The sequence below is a fragment of the Papilio xuthus genome, unplaced genomic scaffold (genome assembly GCF_000836235.2).
Source record: "Papilio xuthus unplaced genomic scaffold, Pxut_1.1 DF828142.1, whole genome shotgun sequence".
NCBI classification, from domain to species: Eukaryota; Metazoa; Arthropoda; class Insecta; order Lepidoptera; family Papilionidae; genus Papilio; species Papilio xuthus.
In genome coordinates, this window is record NW_013530507.1 from 2,462,722 (window position 1) to 2,478,120 (window position 15,399).

Here is a 15,399-nt window from a genome sequence, read left to right on the forward strand (position 1 = left end):
TTAGTATTTCAGAACAGAAAACAACAACCCGGTGGTTGGGACTGTACATTTTCATTTTTTTTGCTGAGAATGTTTGTATCGTCATCGTTTTTCATTTTTCAGTACAGGCCAAAAAAAAATATTGTCACTGTACTTAGTACGTGATGCGTAAAAGATACTCGATAAAATATAACACGTAATAAAACGTAGGTGTTGACTATTCCAGAACAATTGTCATACCGAATTTATTACAAATTGTAAGGGTGATGAAGCAAACTTTTATAACTGTTTCCACTACTTCAGTGGGTTGTTTTTATACAACATGACAAAATATACACACTATGAATGAATTTACTAACTAAAATAGATTTTACGTACGCTCTCTTGAACTTGAAAATAAATGAACTTCGCGGTTATTAATAGACCAACACAAGATTGTTACGTCTTATACTTTACTTTTATAATAAAATGTGTCGTAGTTCCATATGGGTCATTAATCAGTTACCTAACGGTTCCTCGAGGAATGAATTAATAAGTAATGAACATAATAATTTTTTATTGTAAAGAAAAAAATCTGCTTTGTATGGTCTGTAAAAGTAGTTCACAGACAAAAATATTGAAATGTCACTGAAGTGTCAACGTCAAAAAACGCCAATAAGATTTATCGACAGGAAGTTGATAAAAAAGGAATGCCGGAATGTTGTTATTTTTCATTTTCAGAATTCAGGGTGCTTTTATGGTTATTCGTTACATGATACTGATTTTTATCTTATATTTATTATTTTAATTATTATGTATGTTATCAATTCTTAGTGACATAGTACTAAAATATCTATTTACCGGGCGTCACTGAATATCGAAACACTATTGAAGAACTAACCTTCAGTAATCGCCCTATGCAATATCTGGTGGAAGTGATTGCGTACATGTGGTACGAACCGTGCCGGTGCTAATACGAATGTCTGAACACAATTATGTGCATTTAGTTGTTTAAAAATCTATACTTTCGCCGGTTTGTTTCTCAATTAGTCGTCATGTTGTCTTGGCTGCAACACCGATGGACTGGTCTCTGGCTGCTGATGCTAGCTCTTGGAGCCCTAACCCTATTTCTATATGGCTTCTTTCCATTAAAGTATCATTCGGGAAAGTTTGCTCATATGGATGATTTACCTAATTTTATAGATGGTATTGGGTTAGTATATCTTGTTTTTATCTTTATAATTTACTTATATGTGAAAAATTAAACTGTGTAACATTTTAAAACAATATTTTTTTAGATCATGAATTAAAAACCATACAATTAAGACATTTAATACTGAAAAGCATGACATGTAAGCTCAATAAATACATGAAACATCTGAAAATTACTCAATATATTCCTTTTTTCAGTATTGATGGGCAGGAAGTATATAATGCTGGTGAGCATAGTGTGGTATTAATGGTCATAGATGGATTGAGATATGATTTTGCCACAGAAGAATACATGCCCTTCCTAGGTGAGCTGTTGAAGAACAAATCAGCTTGTATCTATGTATCTGTTGCTGAACCACCCACGGTTACTATGCCTCGGATCAAGGTTAGTTAATATCATAATTTGTTTTTAAATAAGTCACATTTAAATATATTGTATACCAAGGTTTTGTGTTTTGAGTAGTCAAATAATTTGTTGTTGGATTGTGACAGTTACCATTCTTATGGTGCTAATCTATTCATTATCTTTGATTAAAGTGCAATGTTAGATATGATTTACACATAAATATCATACACTATTTTTTTTTACCTGTCATATGTTTGTTAAATAATTATGTGTAATTATAATTATTGGAATTGACACTAAATGGATTTAGTTTGTGACTGTACTAAAATGTCTATAAGAACTCACAATGCCAAAGAAAATAATGTTTAACATAGCAATAGTCATTTTATAGTTATTTCTACATAAAACTTTTTACACATTTACAAATTACTTGTGTACAGTCACCGGAGAGGAAAAAGGAGAAAGCACAATGGAGACGCACCATAAACTTCTGGAGAGATATATTTGCAAGTGTCACTTTCATAAATATTTGCTTTAGACTTTTGTAGGGTTGCAATTAAAGCTAGAAACCCTTTTAATATAGTATTTTTACCTATTAAAATAATATTTAAAAAATAATCTGTAGTGCCATAAAATACACTTGAACCTAGAGCTGTGCGAGTCATTGTCTAGTCTCTCGCCCAACCTCTATAAGTGAGTAATTCGGTTTAGAGAGAAAACTTTATAAGCTAGAATAATACTGTGGTCCATTGGACTCTTGCTTATCCAGGTTCAACTGTAGTAGTAAAACTACTGCAAGCATTTGTACAAGATTAAATATGTAAATTCCTTAGTGATTGTGTAATACTTTTAAAAATAACATTAAATAGTTTAATTACAACCCTACAACGCCATTACCCAAAGAAAAAACATTTAAAATAAACAACTTTCCAGTAAGTAATTATATTTAAGTACTTGTAAAAGGCTGTTTTTTCTTTGGTATTGTGAGCATTAAATGTTATATGTATTTGATATATGCATGTAGCCTTATAGTGAATGTTTTGGCAATATGTTCGCTTTGTAATAAGTAATAAATAATAATTCTGCTTCATTCATTGCATGCCTAAATTTCATAAAATTCAAAAGAGTTATTTTCTGTTTAGTACATTGACACCCCTAACTTAGGATAGGCTCCGGACACCTCGGTTGGGACATATGGTGAGCTGATAATGAGTGATGAAAGTGTCATAATAAATAGTTGAAGTTTCTAAGAAAGATTTCTATCTTCTACCATAAAATAGTTAATATGTCGATTATTAAAAAAATATTTGTATAAAATCATAAATTCTGTTCTACAGCAAAAAAATTATGTTAGAAATCCGTCACGCCCATCCGCATGTTCCGTAATTACCCAAGTAAAATGTAATTAAATACGAAAACTGAACAACATAGTAATTAATGAAGATCCCATAATCCTTATTTCTATGCAGTTAAGGTTTATAATCTATTGAAAAATGATTTGCTTTGACTTCCGTCAATAATTTGGCGTAGAATTTCTCCACCCAGTTGCTCGTGCTACACGCAAATGAAATAAGAGAATTAGTTAATATTAATTCACAATATTCAGTACTGGATAGTAGTTTTAAACTGTGGGATACCTTGATGAAAATTTTTGTTCATTATTTTTTTACCCGCGAAATTTTAAATTACGGTTCACGGAATCGCGAATAAGGAGTAATACTGTAACCATTTCTAACACACAATTAAAACAGTAACTTTCATAATCGTTGCATGTTTGACATATTATTGTTTTCCTACATTTACACTAACCCTGGTATTTCACTGCCGTAGCACTTGATTACATAATTGATTGCTATTTTATGGTGAATGAGTAGCATAATACGTTATTACAAAAGTGTTTTTAGACAGTGGAAACCTACAGTAAAATTGTTACGTTACCATGCAATGTAGTGTTTAGCTAATACTGTTTGCATGTATTTTTGTGTCTTAGCACTGTACTACTACTATACTGTATACATTTCTAAATTACTGTTTTGAGTCTTCGTGTATACATTCCTCCAGGCTATGATGACAGGCAGTATATCAACGTTCGCGGACGTGGCACTGAACTTCGGTGCGCCTGCTGTAAGAGGTGACAGCGTACTCCGTGTGGCTGCCTCTCGCGGTAGACATTCCGTTATGTACGGAGATGACACGTGGCTTAGATTGTTCCCTGGCCTATGGGCGGAACATGATGGTACCACTTCGTTCTACGTCACAGATTATACAGAAGTAAGGGTAATCTGTAATATTTGTGTACATGGAAGAGGGTATTTCCAATGAAATAAACAAAGACAGTATAATATTATAGTTATATAGTTTTCTACCAAAATAATTTCAGAGACAGACTTATGGCTACACATGATTTCGCACGATTTAAATAGACGAACCAAATTAAGACATGTTCTAGAAATTAAAGAACAAAACACAAAACAAAGCCCGTTTTTACAAATCGTACTAGAAAAAAGATCAATTTTTTTTTATACAGGTGGATTATAACGTGACCCGTCATTTAGACAGGATACTCTCGCCAGATGAAGACTTGAAGCCGATATTCGACTTTCTAGTCCTGCACTACTTGGGACTGGATCATATAGGACATCTCGAGGGTGCACGGAGTCCTAAAATAAAACCTAAATTGATCGAAATGGATGAAGTTGTTAAGAAATTGTACACTGCAATGCGACAGTGGGTAAGTATACATTATCTAACACACTGTTGTAGCTTATAATATCATGATGTATACTACTGTACTGTATACTTTCTACTATTAAGTATCTTATACAATACTGCTACTGCCACTACTACCATAAGTACAAGTAAAATGACTTCGACATCTACAACAATATTATTATAATTAATTAAAAAATACAACATTGTATTTTAATATTACTCCTGAAAGAAACGTACAAACGTGTATACTATTATTGAATTGTATACTACCGTACAACAGTTCCGATTTACTTGTATCTTATTGAATTATGTAAGTCTGTGTGTATTGCAGTCGCGTACAGGAGTGCTTATAGTATGCGGGGATCACGGTATGCGTGACGCGGGCGGTCACGGCGGCGCCTCACCAGCTGAAGTCCTCGTGCCCATGGTCGTTATTAAGACTGATGATGGGTTCCGATGCCCGCATCCGTAAGTAATGTTATGTGATAATCGTGAGTTTTCACTGCTGAAAATATTAATACATATCCTAATTGTAGTCTAGTTTTGGCAATGAAAATTTACTGTATTATTTTAAATTGTAATATGATTATTTATGTACTGTATTTTATTCCAAATAAAGACCTAAGTTTTCTGTAGTCAAAAAAAAGTTATTTACGATTAATATGGTCATTGCATAATGCATAAATATATTTTAACGATAATATTGACTTTATCTAAATTGCACAATAAAATAAAGAATAATATATTGTTTATCTCTGTCTATTTGATTGATTGTATTCGCTGAAGTATTACAGTCAGCTCTTACTTGAAACCTTATTGGCTACGTAGGAATGGTCCGGGTCCGACAGTTGGCCAGGTGGACATAGCTCCGACAGTAGCGTGGCTGCTGCGCGCGCCTCCGCCCGGAGACAGCGCGGGTCGCGTGCTGCCGGCCCTGATGCCTGCAGACGTGCGACAGCATCTCTACCTGCTGCATGTCCTCGCCTCCCACAATGCCAAGCAGGGACTGCCCACTGATACTGGTAACCTTCCTGTTCCCTCAAAGTTAGGGGTCCCTTAAGCAGCATTTAGGGGGGAAATATTTCCGTTTCACCATCGTTTAATTTGTAACTTAAGTTCATAATTTAGATTTAGGGAGACCCTTAACCAAAGTCCTAACTAAGAATATTTATAGGGCTGGTTGATGACTTAGTATAACTCTTTTCAAATACTTTGCCTGCCCAAGGTCATCGGCGTCCCATTAACAGCCAATATATCTGAAAACATTTGTACTATCATAAGTGTTGGTATTTTAACTTGCATGAACATTTTTCAGAGTTTTTCAAGCAGTTCCAAAGAGCGGAGAAGCAGTTTGCTCAGTATCTAGCGACGGGGCAACAGAGCGCTGCTAAGATTGCCAAGGAATTCTATGACGAGTCTTTAGACGCTATGTCTAAATATCTCACAGAGACCACTGCGGAGTTTGATCTATTCGCTATCAACTTCGCTACTGTCTTGCTGTATATTGTAAGATTTTTTTATTAATTTACATAATATCTATATAATTTTCAGTGATATGGCAACAATCAATGCTATACTCGTAGTGCGAGATCATCGGTTTCTGAGATGAAAGGCCTTGTATAAAACGTATTTTTATCTCTGTTTTGTCAAAAATGATGATAGGGATGACGATATGTTTTATGCAAGGATTTTGGTCTCGGAAACCAAACATAAGTAAACAAATATTGTAATATAATAGCTTAATTGAGTTAAGATTTTTGTTATAAAGTTAACTTTACAAAACTTGAAATGGCTTTAATTGTTGCTCTTACTATTTATTATTATTATTATTGACTTTCTTTATACGTATGACAAAAATTAATTATTTTCCCTGTTTTCAGCTCGCGGCTGCGGCGTCATGCGCGACTCTGTATTCACTACAAACAGAAATACGCAAGCCGAGTATAACCCATCATCAACCTTCCAAAGTCAGTTTACTCCTCGCCTTCGCTATCATGTTCATCATCTTCTCCATCATTCTCGTCATCTCCTGCTTCATCACCGAGACAAAGAGTTCATTCTGTTCTTTCAGCCCACTATGGTCTATCGCATTTTTCGCAGCAGCTTTAGTTCTGACAATCGCATACTTTGTCATCAAGACCGGTGTCGAAAAAGTCAAAGATATGACAGCGTTAAAAGAATTAAATGCAATCGATTATTTATTGATTTATGGTACTCTTTTTCATTCTTGGTCCTTCTTTGGTACTAGTTTTATAGAAGAAGAGCATATGACTTGGTATTTTTATTGGAATACGTTGATGTTCTTCGTTTTGATACGAACTGTGGTTGTTATCGTGACGTATTTGAGTAAGAGATGGTCAGGTGCGACGGAGACGCAAGAGAAACCAGAGTTGGAAGAAAGAATGAGTTCAGTAGGAGTCAGTATACTGCCGCAATGGGTCTTACTTATAGCATTGCATAGGTTAGTTGTTTTTTTTAAATTATCATTTGATTATACATTTATATCGACAGTTTTTGTTTATTTTTTAATATTTTAACCCAAATTGAAATTCTCCTACTTAATAATATAAAAATTCTGAAGTTTACTACAAAAGAGACTCGATTGAGCCTAGTAAGCTCAAAATGTAGTAAGTAAGCTAAAAAAATTTCATGAACGTAAGAACTTAATTATTTATAGTAGTTTGTTGAAACGAATATATATATATATTTTAATTTCCAGGTACTTAAGAACAATGAATCAAACGGGTGACAGATGGTTGTTTTTACCAGACACGGCAGATTGGTTGAATGCGCCTGAAAATGCTTTCTATCTGCAAGCACATCTTTTAATAGGTAATACGATAAATCTCTCCGCAAACTCTGTCCGCACAGAATTAAAAAAAAAATAGTAGCCTACATGTTCTTCCAGACTATGTTCTATATGGATGCTAAATTTCATCAAGATCCGTCCAGCCAATCTGGAGATACCTTCAAACAAACTTCCATCCATCGATAATTCCAAACATTCGTATTTATAATATTAGTAAGTTTTAAAAACAAATAAAATTTTTTTTACTCCTAATTTTTTTTTTCTAGGTACTCTAGCAACATTAGGTATATGCCTTTGGAATGTAAGACATATGAATAACTATATGTATATTCATTCCATACTTACTATATTAGCTACAATCTGCATACTATCTTATAGAATCGCTTCGGAATCACTAGAAACCCCATTCTCTGATATAAAGAGCTGGGACACAATAACAATAGTCAACTTATTCTGGGCGATATTAATAATACAAGCTTTGTACGAAATTATAATATACGCTGGGATATTCAAAAGCTGTGGATGTGATCCTGGTACCAAGAAGTTTGGATATAGTAAACCCAAAGTTAAATCTGAAGATTATTACTATGAACCAGCGGAGGAACCGTGGAATGTGGATAGTGTGAAACTGAACTTAGTTAGGTCTCTCTCGCACATAATGTTAAATGATTTAATGTTAATAGTGATATTATTAATGAGACCACATAATGTGATAATGGTGCCAAGTGTGTTTGTGACCAGTGTTATGATATCAAAGTGTTTGGACCATAGACTATTAGACGGGAGAGCGGGCAAAGGAAAAGAGGTGGCTGATTTGATCGGACAATCACTTGTTCATGTTTGGATTGGAATGGTCTTCTTCTTTTATCAGGTAAGCATACTTCTGTTGTAATACAGCTATTTTTCTTTGCCAGGGACCTGCAAGATAACTTTTCTGTCTAAAACAATTTGTAATTAAATATGTGCATACAAAGTTTTGGTAATTCAGGAGTTAAGCACAAGTGCTTAACTTTTGCTTAACAAATCAAGATTTGTAATCTGTAGATCCTGGACTCAAATTTCGCTACATATTCGTCTTCGATTTACTTATGTATATTTAAAGAACGATTTTACACTGAAGGAAAACATTGTGATGCAATTTCCACATATCTGCAAAGAAATTCAAAGATATGTGTGAAATCAATCGTCTATAACTAAGGGTAGGCTCCGAACCCCTCAGTGGGGATGTATAGTGAGCTGATGATGTATTTCAGGGAAACTCGAACAGTCTTGCATCAGTGGACCTGGGCTCGGGGTACGTTGGTCTGCGCGAGTACAGTCCATGGCGAGTGGCGCTTCGCATGGGTCTGCACGCGTACGCCGGGCCCGCGCTCGCCGGCGCCGCGCTCTTCTGCCGCCTCGCGCTCCTCAGCGACACGTGGCAACGGTCACTAACATATCTGCACATTTAATTTCTTATTACTCCCACAAAGAAATAATAAAATACACTAGCTTTTAACATGTTTTGGTCCGCGTTTAGAGTAAAAGAGTACATTTTAGACTAAAATTTTTAGTACCTATACTTAGGAAGAAAATCCGACACAGTGCCGGTGTACTGGCACAACACTAGCCTCACTAAAATATCGACGTTTATGTCCCCTCACTATTCATTTTGACACTTGACTTGGTAATGAAAGCGCGCCATTCGCGCAAAAGGATTCTGACTTATAACGTCTGAAATTATGAATCATAGTAACATTGAAAGTGTCCAAACACATTAACTCGATTACTCTTCTTTGTGGCACTATTAATGATTATTTTGATTTCAGGTACATACAATCAGTGTGGCGTGTATGTAATATTTACGCACTACACCGCATTTACGCAGTGGCGGTGTACTGCGTGGTCGCAGTCACGTTCCGACACCATCTGTTCGTGTGGTCAGTGTTCTCACCAAAGTTGCTGTACGACTTTGTGGCGACCGTGTTCACTGTACAAGCACTCGCGACCATCGCACAGATTGTACTACTGACAAATCTCACCAGATGGGTAGCAAGTCTACGATTTTAAAGAACGGTAAGCTATAGCTATAGGGTGACCTTGAAATGAACTAAAATTAGATTTAACTCTAGGGGTCAACTGCATTGACATCCCTTTTCGTTATCTTTGACATAACAATCGAAATGTAAAGTAATATTATTATATCTTTTGACAACTTAACACTTTAAATGCTACTAACCGTGAGATTCTGAGACCAAAACCTATGTATAAAACACATCGTCTTCCCTGTCATTATCTTTAACAAAACAATATGTTTCAAACGGAGATTTTGGTCTCGGAAACCTACGATAAGAATTTCAAGTAAATGTAGTCGCAGGGCGAGTCGGTAGCATTGAGTGTGTTAATAAATTGGAACATTTTTTTTTGTAAGTTGTATCAAGAATTGTGGGACAACCTGTATATTTTTAAGTACTATATTTATTATTATATAATCGTAATATTAATACATTACATACATACATTAATATAAAATTGAGTACATTAGAATACAGTATTCATTTGTGCTCAAGACTGACTAATTTAACTAAGTCTTATACAGGCAGTATTTATATTTTAGCCATTAAGACTTGATAAATACCTATGTTAATGTATTTATACTTTCCATATATATTTATTTGGCTATTGCTTATTTGAACACCACTTGTATATTTTATACTTTTTTAAAAGTTTCAATCCCGTAGAAATATTTAATGTTACTATTTTGAAATTACATTTAACAATAATGGCAAATGGTTTTGGTGTTTTAAAAAAAATGCCAAAGTAAATGAGCATTCCAATTATTATGATTTATTTATTTTTAAGAACAATGTACATGTTGCACTAGTCATGTAATTCATTATTTTTATTTTATTAATATTTGTTTGGAATGTGTGTTTATGTTTGAGTAAAAAATACTTAATAATAAAGATTCCAAATGTAAACATCATAACCCAAAAGTTGTATTTTTATTTGACAGACTTCACAGGATGTTAAATAAAAAAAAAGCTATATGTTTTCAACAATTTATTAATTTACATAATATATGAATACCATTGTCCTCCGTTCTACTGGTAAAAAGACCCAATACCTAATGAATGAATGGGTTTTGACAATTGTATTGACAGATACTGCCATCTCTTTCTTTCTCTAAGAGAAAAGAGACAATACAATGCAGTCGAAACCCACAACAGAATTACGCACTTTTGATACATGTACGCGGTTTATTTACAAACTATCTACAAATATTTTAATGATACTATGAAATAATTTTTTTTTAAGGATATATAGGAAAAAAATGTAAATGCCAAAAATGTCATTAAAAAAATGGTTTTTTTTTATTTGTTAATGGAATTATATTTACGTTCCTTGACTTTGATTGGAAAATAACTGGCTATACTACATTATAATTTACACACAGATTTTTTTTTCTATTTTAATATGGAGAAAAATGTTAATACGCGACGTTATACAAAACTGTATAAACAAAAAGCACCAAAAAAAATCTTTATACAAAAGTGAAAGGCGGTAGACAGTTGTATTGGAATGCAGTTAGAAAAAATATTTTTTCAGTTTCCATTTTAAGTAATATAGATTCGAAAAATATGTAGTTTTTTTATGGCGCTGTTATAATTAAAGCACAAGTATACGAGATTACTTCTACATTAACATTTAATAAAGTAATACTAATAGTAAAAACTTTATTGAGTAAAATACAAGATTTGACGGAATCAAAATAAAAAAAAAACCTAACGATTCTTAAAAAAATAATTCAATAGTTTTTGTAATGTATTTTATATAATTAATATTTTAAATCAACGATTAGTTTATCCATTAGTCATCCAGATATATAGAGATGGAATGTGAACAAATAATGTCAGACAAATATAAGAACAAGGTAAAGGAAATTTATTGAAAAATCTATTTGTTTGTTGTAAAATTGTCATCCCTAACCATACGTTTCCATTGTCGAAACCCCTGTACAAAATATGTTGTCATTTCTCTGATTTTCTTTGGAAAAAAAACAGAAAAAACAGTCATATTTGTATCTGTTTTGACAAAAAGCGCAATTCACGTTTAAATTTTTAACGCTATTAAATATTTATCTGACATTTTTTGAAACGCAAAATAAAACAAATTATTTTTCAAACTATTGATATGTCGCCGTAAAATCAAAATTTTTATAGATATAAAAAATGTACTTCTGAACATTTAAAAACAAACAGAAAAGTTTTTACGTAATACGATATCAATTTAAATTTTTCCTAACTCTAGGAAGCCTGTTTACCATAATGGATGAAAGTGGAATTTATTATAAGTTTGTTAGAATTAGCTAACGCGCACCATTCCCAGGAAGAACATCTCTTGAAACTCGTTTTCCTGGAAATATTAATAATTATAAATTAAAAAAATAAGCAAATGCCGCTAGCGACAGTCATCTGTCAATTTTTTATACGTCATTCTAGATTTAGAAAAAAAAGTAATCATTTTTTGTGTAATAATTTATGGAGTATATTAAAAAAATACTTATTTTTTAATTTTTGAGTTAAATTTGACAGAAGTCATTGCTATAATTACCGTCCACGGAGCATTTTGTATATAATATTTGTATATCTGTGGTACAAAAGACAGTTTTACCCCAATTAGAACATTTCAAATATGGGCAAAAGCATCAAAGACAGCCGCATACCATAAAATGATTTTTATTTACCAACTGCTTACTGTAAATTTAATACCTTTGCAAAGTCCCTAGTACTGCATATGACATCAATGTGCCTGCACTTTGTATCTGTACACCAGCACGCTCGCCACGCCCACCAGCAAGCTGAGCAGCAGCGAGCCCCACACTAACATCTGCAAAAAAAAAATCTTTCATATAATATTTTCTTCTATAACACGACTCCTTTAGTGCTGAATTAAAATAGGAGCCTGTAATATGCGTGCGTACACCAGCTACCTTCCCATCAAATTAGTTCCAGCCATTCCGGAGAATACCAGGTGTAAACATGATCTTGTGGACAACAAGACGGATATACCTTATTTTATTCAAAATTTGGTTCTTTGTTACCTTGAAAAAACATCATGTGTACAAAATACGATTTTTTATATTACATACAGATACGTTTTTATACAAAGATACAATGATTTTTCTATGAATATTAATACCTTAGCCCTGGATGGTTTCTTATCGGGTGCGGCTCCAGGTTTGGGACTCGCGGTGCCCAGCATGCGCTTGGCGAGGCGTCGCTCCACGGACCTATCCCTGGTGGCCTTCTGCTCACAGCGCTGCAGCTCCCTGCGCGCCCCCGCGTCCCCAGGCGCAGCACCTGCAGCCGCCCGCGCCGCCTCCAGAGCCTCCGCGTTACGACCCATTGCAGACAAGATGCGGGACTTGCGGTATAAAGCTTTTGCATTCTTCGGCTGGCACGATAGCACTCGAGTTACGGCCTGGAATCAATTGGTTCATCATCAATGAGGATGGTTTCTCTACTTTATTTCGGGTTTACTGCATCCTAAATTTTAGAAATACCTGACTCGGAGACATCTTTTCATGTATTTGTCATATATTATCATAAGCATAATATATTCATATTATACCTGTAGTGCAGCATCAAAAGCGCCAGCTTTCAATTGAGCGGCGGCCATGTTGTTATGCACTCGGAGACGTTCTTCCAGCAGTTCCTGCAATGCATCTGAAGCTTGTGCCAGCTCGCCAGAGGGTGTGGGATCAGTGATGCCCCCCTCACTCTCGTCCAACACATCAAGTGCACGCCGGTACAGCTGTATCGCTAGTTGTGGTTCTCCGCGACCATACCACCAGTTGCCACGGGTACGACGACGAATACTAAAGAAAAAAATGTATAGTTCATGGTATGTCAAATGGCATCTCACTTTTTCAATCAAACTTGACTTCAGGTCACAATAGAAATATGAATGATGATATGAGCATATGAATATCTTAAAAATCATTGTCAAACAACAAAATAGGTAATTTCTTTATACTTTTAGTGCACACAAGTTATTATTAGAAATATTAATATAAAGCTTTAAAGCAAATTCTTAAGTTTAAATTTAAGACTCATTATTGTTATCAAACGTCATACATCACATATTCCCATTAGCATTGTGTAATAAGTAATATAAACATTGATAACAACTGAACTCTGTCTCAAGTCCTATAATTTATTTGATAAACAATTACAATTAATTTCTCACACTCTACTTACCCAAATCTTACTAATATATTACTTATAATATTATAAATGTGAATGTTTACATAGACATATGTTAGAAGGTATCTCAAGAATGATTGCATGGATCTTGCTGAACACATAGGTTACTAATTAAGTTTTTTTTTTAATTTCCGCACAGACATAGTTACGGGCAACAGCTAGTAAGTGATATATAATCTAAAATATGATGAAGGTCACAACTCTATCTTTATTTTTAATAAACATTAGACCTTGACCTCATTTCTAAAAGGTTCAAAAGTTATGTGGACAAAGCATAAAAACTATATATTCAAATTGCTTTATCTTATTGTAACATAAATTCAATTTACAAGTTAAATGTTAAATAATCAAGTTAAATATAAAATCAATGACACATGTGTGAGTTAAAATTTAAATTCAATCACAAAACTTTGTTAATCAAGTGACAATGAACTGTGAAACAAATAATACGGCCTTGACACATTTTACATCAACTATATACAAAAACATTAGGCTTCCACTGATAAAATGTTTTTCATTCATCTTATTTTCTCCTTGAAGAAATCAAAACTATGCTTTAAGACATGTGTTTGGACCAGGAATGTCCACCACTCAAGACTGATTATGACAATAGAATTTTATAGTCAAGAGTTATATTAAATGTGTTATTTACATACCCTATTTCCATCCTCTCTGCTATAGAAAGTGTCTCATGCTCTGGCTCTTCAGACCAGTCATGCAGTTCAAGCTTTGCTTCAAGCCAAGTATCAGGTCCTATGACAGAACCATCATATTTTGGTCCATCAGCTTCCCCTATCAAACCCAAGCTCTCTCCAGGCTTCAAGCCAGATTCTCCATAACCAAAACGTGGAGCCAAATGGAGGTGACATGCTTCTCCTTTGTACATAAGAGTCAGTGCTAAGTCCAGACCTTGAAGAATCTAAAATATATAAATATAGTTAATTGTGGTAAGAAACAGTATTGATAAACAAGTACATTTCTACAAAAGAATATATAATAGAATAAAGCAAGTCTTAGTTCCAGAATTCTAAATATAAATAAATATGTATAATTTGTATAAAGTTATTATCATCTAATGTTATCCTTTAAAATCCTAAAAGCACAGACAAAGGAACCATACAAACATAATCACTGTTAAAATGATAACACTATTATTATTTGTTTTATTAGAAATGGATGACAAGCCTCAGCTTTTATTATGATAAGTCATTACAAAATGTAGCACATGTTTACTTACTTCATTGTCCCCTACGTATATTTTAATCTGATCTCTCTTTTCAAAATAATGTTCATTGCTGTCCTTGATTTTAATTTCGTAACTTATTCTGCAAATGTCGCCTCTATGTGGTCTCAAACCTTCGGAATCATCACCTGATTTTATAATCTGCCAAAATATTTTCAATAAATAACCAAGAATACACCAGCATAAATGGACACTTCAAGATATTTACTTTTTTAAGAAGTGCACCAGATCCTAAAAGATCTTGCCATTCGTCTTTTTGCGTCTCAGCGGACTTTTCTTTCTCCGCTGCCGCCGCCTCGGCTAACTTTGCCTCTTCAATTTCATGAGCTGCTGCAGACGCCAGGTCCTCAAATGAGCTACTCTCCGACTTGTCCACCAAAGGCTTTTCTCCTTCGCTCATCTGAAAAAAATCTCGTGATTTGCGTGTTAAATAAAGGACGTAAATTAATGATGATTTTATCAAAGCTAAACTTTCATACCGATAGATCTAATCTCGTAAGTGAATGTTACTAAAAGCAAATACGCACCTTCAAAATTTATATCACAAGTAAAATAGTTTATATTCTTAAAGAATCAATAAATTTCACACATTACAATATTTATGTATATCAAAATACGTGTACAAGATGACACTTCAACTTTCTGGAGTGGATTGACTTTTTGTTGACGAATTGTAATGAATGAAATATAAAATTGCAAATGAATGAATTTGTGATTTGAAAATCAAAATGTCAAAAACCCTGCGGCGCAAAAGCACAGAATATATCCACAGGCACAGATTAACTTTTAAGTACTGGAAGTAGATCGTGCAATAAAACCTGACAAAATACTACTAGTTATTTTTTTTTTACTTCCGTTAACCTTGCCAATA

At 33.8% G+C, this 15,399-nt stretch overlaps 2 protein-coding genes across 4 annotated transcripts; one reads left to right on the plus strand and one right to left on the minus strand.

The window, feature by feature from the left end:
• Positions 1 to 659: 659 nt before the first annotated feature.
• Positions 660 to 9,522, plus strand: PIG-G (phosphatidylinositol glycan anchor biosynthesis class G). 2 transcript variants are annotated; one of them, XM_013307572.1, is made up of 13 exons: positions 660 to 1,171; positions 1,369 to 1,555; positions 1,957 to 2,022; positions 3,578 to 3,787; positions 4,044 to 4,247; positions 4,560 to 4,696; positions 5,057 to 5,250; positions 5,544 to 5,734; positions 6,109 to 6,689; positions 6,948 to 7,060; positions 7,304 to 7,908; positions 8,291 to 8,463; positions 8,846 to 9,522. In XM_013307572.1, exons 1-13 carry the CDS (start codon positions 1,014 to 1,016, stop codon positions 9,084 to 9,086), a joined length of 3,060 nt encoding a protein of 1,019 aa, XP_013163026.1. In that variant the 5' UTR covers positions 660 to 1,013; the 3' UTR covers positions 9,087 to 9,522. The 2 variants fall into 2 exon arrangements, with proteins under 2 accessions (XP_013163026.1, XP_013163027.1); XM_013307573.1 differs by lacking the exon at positions 1,957 to 2,022.
• A 1,724-nt stretch (positions 9,523 to 11,246) lies between these two features.
• LOC106114505 (peptidyl-prolyl cis-trans isomerase FKBP8) lies at positions 11,247 to 15,246 on the minus strand. 2 transcript variants are annotated; one of them, XM_013307739.1, is made up of 8 exons: positions 15,056 to 15,246; positions 14,737 to 14,928; positions 14,523 to 14,669; positions 13,942 to 14,204; positions 12,651 to 12,897; positions 12,219 to 12,500; positions 11,789 to 11,906; positions 11,247 to 11,432 (listed from the first exon to the last, which is right to left on the minus strand). In XM_013307739.1, exons 2-7 carry the CDS (start codon positions 14,926 to 14,928, stop codon positions 11,820 to 11,822), a joined length of 1,218 nt encoding a protein of 405 aa, XP_013163193.1. In that variant the 5' UTR covers positions 15,056 to 15,246; the 3' UTR covers positions 11,247 to 11,432; positions 11,789 to 11,819. The 2 variants fall into 2 exon arrangements, with proteins under 2 accessions (XP_013163193.1, XP_013163195.1); XM_013307741.1 differs by lacking the exon at positions 11,247 to 11,432 and having other exon boundaries at positions 11,788 to 11,906.
• Positions 15,247 to 15,399: the final 153 nt, after the last annotated feature.